At 48.0% G+C, this 6,000-nt stretch overlaps 1 protein-coding gene across 1 annotated transcript in view; it reads left to right on the top strand.

Annotated features, from left to right (window-relative positions):
- The first annotated feature begins 314 nt into the window (after window positions 1-314).
- LOC139278866 (uncharacterized protein F13E9.13, mitochondrial) overlaps window positions 315-6,000 on the top strand; it is a 94,983-nt gene continuing 89,297 nt past the window's right edge. Inside the window, exon 1 of the mRNA XM_070898076.1 lies at window positions 315-662. Within this exon, the coding sequence (XP_070754177.1) occupies window positions 596-662 (67 nt within the window). The 5' untranslated portion in view covers window positions 315-595. The remainder of the gene's footprint in view (window positions 663-6,000) is intronic.

Below are 6,000 nucleotides of genomic sequence, written 5' to 3'. Positions count from 1 at the left end.
TGCACGAGCGTTGGTGTTGCTTTCAGCAATGAGGCAGGCTGTTTCCCTGTCCCTAAGGAAAAGTGGGCAGCGTTAGGTGCAGGGGGAAGAGTGTGCTGAATCTTATCCTTATATCAGACAGTTGCCTATTGGAAGTTAAGCAGAAAAAATTGCAACTTAACAAATTAAATGTAAATACTATGTGTGAGTGAGCACTGTTGCCGAGTGCGGGCTGCAGCCTGCCATTGCCGCGCTGCCAGTGTTAGGTTCCTGCCTGCAGCCTGCCACTGCCGCGCTCCCGGTGCCATGTGCGGGCCGCCGCTTGTTTTGGTGCCTGTGCTCCCAGAATGCTGCGGGCGAGGAAGATGGCGCCGAGCGGCAGGCAGTGCGGACACCGAGCGGCTTCCTTGTAAAAAGCTGGGCTGAAGCCGGTGGGATAATAATGCGAGTGTGAAATGTTTCCCGCTCCGACCTTCTGGATGAAAACGCCTGCTCTCTCTATGTGCACGAGGAGTGAGGAGCTCCGCGGCTGCAGCTATCACATCCATAAACATTTCTTTAGGACTCCCAGCTCTCGAGTGTCTGTTGAACACACGCTCGGTTCGGTCTGAAGGAGATGGCGGACTCGCAGCAGCGGCCCTGCGCCGCCCCGTTCGCCGCGGCTCCGAGAAGAGCACGGAAAGGTAAAGGCCGTAAATAAGAGGCCGGCGGCGGCGGCCGTTGTGTTAGAGTCGGGCGGAGAGTTTGAAGAATGAGGAGACGGAGCCGTTGGACGCGCGGCCTCGGCCGGAATGGGCTCCTCGGGCGCGCGCCCTTCAGCCCAGCTTGTCTTTAAAGGGATCGCGCCGCGCGGCTTCAAATGTAAATTGGGTCCCGCCAACCCGCGGCAAGCTCTTTCCTGCCGGCCAACTGGGCGCAGCTCCGTCACCCCCCTCCCCGCGGTGTGGCGGGGAGTTTGCTGCTGTACTTTGTGCCCGTTTCATGGGCTTCGTCCCCGTTCGGTTAGAAACCTCCGCTCAGCGTCGCGGGTACATTTTGCCGGAGAGAAAGGAACCGGCCATTTGCTTTTTAAAAAAGCGGCGTATCTCACTCACAAAGTACAGTGAGTCGAAATTGCGGAGAAAATCGAATTGTCCGTTGTCTCTTTAAATTGTTGCACTAATGTCATATCACGTCATTCGCTGCCAATCAGGAGAGCCATTTTACAGAACCAGAGTTCAAAGAATGCTCCGGGAGTTCTGAAGACCTTTTTACACAATCAGCGCACTCAATTATATCCTATGGGATCTCTGTAAGAGAGAAGATTTATGTATCTCCATGGGTATACAGATGGTAGGGGCGAGGGAATTTGTAGAATAGCGTCTGATCCCGTTGAAAAATTACTTTCATTTTATATAACACCTTTCAAGACCACTGGATGTCGCAAAGTGTTTTACAATTAAGTACTTTTTTAAATAATAAAAACAGAAAATGCAGGAAATCTCAGGTCAGGCAGCATCTGGGGAGAGAAACTGAGTTAACGTTTCGGGTTTGTGACCCTTCGTCAGCACTGGAAAAGTTCGAGATCTATCAGATTCTTAAGGAAGTGCAGGGGCACTAAAAGGGGGCGAGGAGTAAAGAACAAATGGAAAGATCAATGATCGGGTGGAAGGCAGGAGTGATTTAAGAGACAAAAGAGACGATGAGCAAAAATGAGATGGTAATGGCACACATTAAGAAACAGAAGATGAGTCTAGATGGGATATGAATGGCAGAATGATCACCAGCTGCCATGGGAAACAGAAAAAAAGGGGGGGTTGTAACAAACGATGTTACCCCTCCCTATATGGCATCTGTCAAGCTCCACCCTCCCGGCCCCGAATCATTCACTCAACGTGGTGCCGAGAAGCAGGACCTGAGGCCCGACACTGCCGACCTAATCTCTGAGGGGGAACAGAGAGAGGCTGGCGGGGAGGAGGAGGGAGGGAGAGAGGGACTGGAGGGGGGAGGGAGAAATACAGGTGGAGGGGAAAAAGGGAACTCTGGGAAGACGGATCACGTTATTCCAGCCCCTTACAAGGGACATCGTTGGAGTGGCTGAAATCCAGAAGTCACTATTCACAGCATACCCAATAAACCTGTTAACAGTGCCCTGTCTAGGGAGGGGGGAGGTGCGTGAGTAAGGTCATACACATGCGCTGGTGTAAGGAGGGACTTTGGCTGGAGGAAGGAATCACTTGTGCTGGAGTAAGGCACTTTGGCTGGGGAAAGGATGCACTTACGCTGGGGTATGGCACTTTGGCTGGAGGAAGGATGCACGCACTGGAGGTAAGGCATTTCGGATGGAGGGGGCAGGCACTTGGACTGGGGTATGGCATTCGGCTGGGGGAGGCAGGCACTTGGACTGGGGTATGGCAATTCGGCTGGGGGAGGCATGCACTTTGGCTGGCCCTTGCTGTCTTCTGGGGAGCTCTCTGTTGCTTCAGGAAGTCAAAGTGGATCGAGTTCCAATTTACAAAGTCACTGAGACCTTGGGATGAGCGGTTCCAGTTATTCATTCCAGTGAAACTTCAGGATGTGGCTTATCCTCCAAGGGCACCAATCATAGACAAAGGGTGGAGCATGGTGGCCATTTTGGCAGTACAAATAAGCACATCCAAAAAAAAAGGAGGAAGGGGAAAAGAATATGGGCAGAGGTATGGCCTGAAATTGTTGAACTCTATGTTGAGTTCAGAAGGCTGTAAAGTGCATAAACAAAAGATGAGGTGCTCCTCTTCAAGCTTGCGATGAGCTTCATTCGAACAGTGTAAGAGGCCGAAGATGGAGAGGTCAGAGTGTAAATTCCCGGATTCTTTTACTTCAATCTGGTTCAGTAAAATTACTGAGTCGAATACCTCTTGTGCTTTGAACAAAGCAGTCTTTATTACCGGCCAGTAAGACCTATCAGACAGAAGATATACTCCCTGGATAGAGCGTACACACTCCCTACGGATAGGTGAAGTTACATCGTAAAGCGTTAAGTTATACAGTTTTGAAATCAGATAACAAAATACAAATGGATTGACAGTCTAACTCAGCCACTCATTAGTCAATCTATATGAGATAGAAACATAGAAACATAGAAAATAGGTGCAGGAGTAGACCATTCGGCCCTTCTAGCCTGCACCGCCATTCAATGAGTTCATGGCTGAACATTCAACTTCAGTACCCCATTCCTGCTTTCTCGCCATACCCCTTGATCCCCCTATTAGTAAGGACCTCATCTAACTCCTTTTTGAATATATTTAGTGAATTGGCCTCAACAACTTTCTGTGGTAGAGAATTCCACAGGTTCACCACTCTCTGGGTGAAGAAGTTCCTCCGCATCTCGGTCCTAAATGGCTTACACCTTATCCTTAGACTGTGACCTCTGGTTCTGGACTTCCCCAACATTGGGAACATTCTTCCTGCATCTAACCTGTCTAACCCCGTCAGAATTTTAAATGTTTCTATGAGGTCCCCTCTCATTCTTCTGAACTCCAGTGAATACAAGCCCAGTTGATCCAGTCTTTCTTGATAGGTCAGTCCCGCCATCCCGGGAATCAGTCTGGTGAACCTTCGCTGCACTCCCTCAATAGCAAGAATGTCCTTCCTCAGGTTAGGAGACCAAAACTGTACACAATACTCCAGGTGTGGCCTCACCAATGCCCTGTACAACTGTAGCAACACCTCCCTGCCCCTGTACTCAAATCCCCTTGCTATGAAGGCCAACATGCCATTTGCTTTCTTAACCGCCTGCTGCACCTGCATGCCAACCTTCAATGACTGATGTACCATGACACCCAGGTCTCTTTGCACCTCCCCTTTTCCTAATCTGTCACCATTCAGATAATAGTCTGTCTCTCTGTTTTTACCACCAAAGTGGATAACCTCACATTTATCCACATTATACTTCATCTGCCACGCATTTGCCCACTCACCTAACCTATCCAAGTCACTCTGCAGCCTCACAGCATCCTCCTCGCAGCTCACACTGCCACCCAACTTAGTGTCATCCGCAAATTTGGAGATACTACATTTAATCCCCTCATCTAAATCATTAATGTACAGTGTAAACAGCTGGGGCCCCAGCACAGAACCTTGCGGTACCCCACTAGTCACTGCCTGCCATTCTGAAAAGTACCCATTTACTCCTACTCTTTGCTTCCTGTCTGACAACCAGTTCTCAATCCATGTCAGTACACTACCCCCAATCCCATGTGCTCTAACTTTGCACATCAATCTCTTGTGTGGGACCTTGTCGAACGCCTTCTGAAAGTCCAAATATACCACATCAACTGGTTCTCCCTTATCCACTCTACTGGAAACATCCTCAAAAAATTCCAGAAGATTTGTCAAGCATGATTTCCCTTTCACAAATCTATGCTGACTTGGACCTATCATGTCACACCTTTCCAAATGCACTGTTATGACATCCTTAATAATTGATTCCATCATTTTACCCACTACCGATGTCAGGCTGACCGGTCTATAATTCCCTGTTTTCTCTCTCCCTCCTTTTTTAAAAAGTGGGGTTACATTGGCTACCCTCCACTCCATAGGAACTGATCCAGAGTCAATGGAATGTTGGAAAATGACTGTCAACGCATCCACTATTTCCAAGGCCACCTCCTTAAGTACTCTGGGATGCAGTCCATCAGGCCCTGGGGATTTATCGGCCTTCAATCCCATCAATTTCCCCAACACAATTTCCCGGCTAATAAGGATTTCCCTCAGTTCCTCCTCTTTACTAGACCCCCCGACTCCTTTTATAACCGGAAGGTTGTTCGTGTCCTCCTTCGTGAATACCGAACCAAAGTACTTGTTCAATTGATCCGCCATTTCTTTGTTCCCCGTTATGACTTCCCCTGATTCTGACTGCAGGGGACCTACGTTTGTCTTTACTAACCTTTTTCTCTTTACATATCTATAGAAACTTTTGCAATCCGTCTTAATGTTCCCTGCAAGCTTCTTCTCATACTCCATTTTCCCTGCCCTAATCAAACCCTTTGTCCTCCTCTGCTGCGTTCTAAATTCCTCCCAGTCCCCAGGTTCGCTGCTATTTCTGGCCAATTTGTATGCCACTTCCTTGGCTTTAATACTATCCCTGATTTCCCTTGATAGCCACGGTTGAGCCACCTTCCCTTTTTATTTTTACGCCAGACAGGAATGTACAATTGTTGTAGTTCATCCATGCGGTCTCTAAATGTCTGCCATTGCCCATCCACAGTCAACCCCTTAAGTATCATTCGCCAATCCATCCCAGCCAATTCACGCCTCATACCTTCAAAGTTAGCCTTCTTTAAGTTCTGGACCATGGTCTCTGAATTAACTGTTTCATTCTCCATCCCAATGCAGAATTCCACCATATTATGGTCACTCTTCCCCAAGGGGCCTCGCACAACGAGATTGCTAATTAATCCCCTCTCATTACATAACACCCAGTCTAAGATGGCCTCCCCCCTAGTTGGTTCCTCGACATATTGGTCTAAAAAACCATCCCTTCTGCACTCCAGGAAATCCTCCTCCACCGTATTGCTTCCAGTTTGGTTAGCCCAATCTATGTGCATATTAAAGTCACCCATTATAACTGCTGCACCTTTATTGCACGCACCCCTAATTTCATGTTTGATGCCCTCCCCAACATCACTACTACTGTTTGGAGGTCTGTACACAACTCCCACTAATGTTTTTTGCCCTTTGGTGTTCTGCAGCTCTGCCCATATAGATTCCACATCATCCAAGCTAATGTCCTTCCTAACTATTGCCTTAATCTCCTCCTTAACCAGCAATGCTACCCCACCTCCTTTTCCTTTTATTCTATCCTTCCTGAATGTTGAATATCCCTGGATGTTGAGTTCCCAGCCCTGATAATCCTGGAGCCACGTCTCCGTAATCCCAATCACATCATATTTATTAACATCTATTTGCACAGTTAATTCATCCACCTTATTGCGGATACTCCTTGCATTAAGACACAAAGCCTTTAGGCTTGTTTTTTTAACACCCTCTGTCCTTTTAGAA

The sequence above is a fragment of the Pristiophorus japonicus genome, chromosome 13, assembly GCF_044704955.1.
Source record: "Pristiophorus japonicus isolate sPriJap1 chromosome 13, sPriJap1.hap1, whole genome shotgun sequence".
Lineage (NCBI taxonomy): Eukaryota > Metazoa > Chordata > Chondrichthyes > Pristiophoridae > Pristiophorus > Pristiophorus japonicus.
Note: the sequence above shows the minus strand (reverse complement) of the source record. Positions and strands in the feature narration are given on the sequence as shown.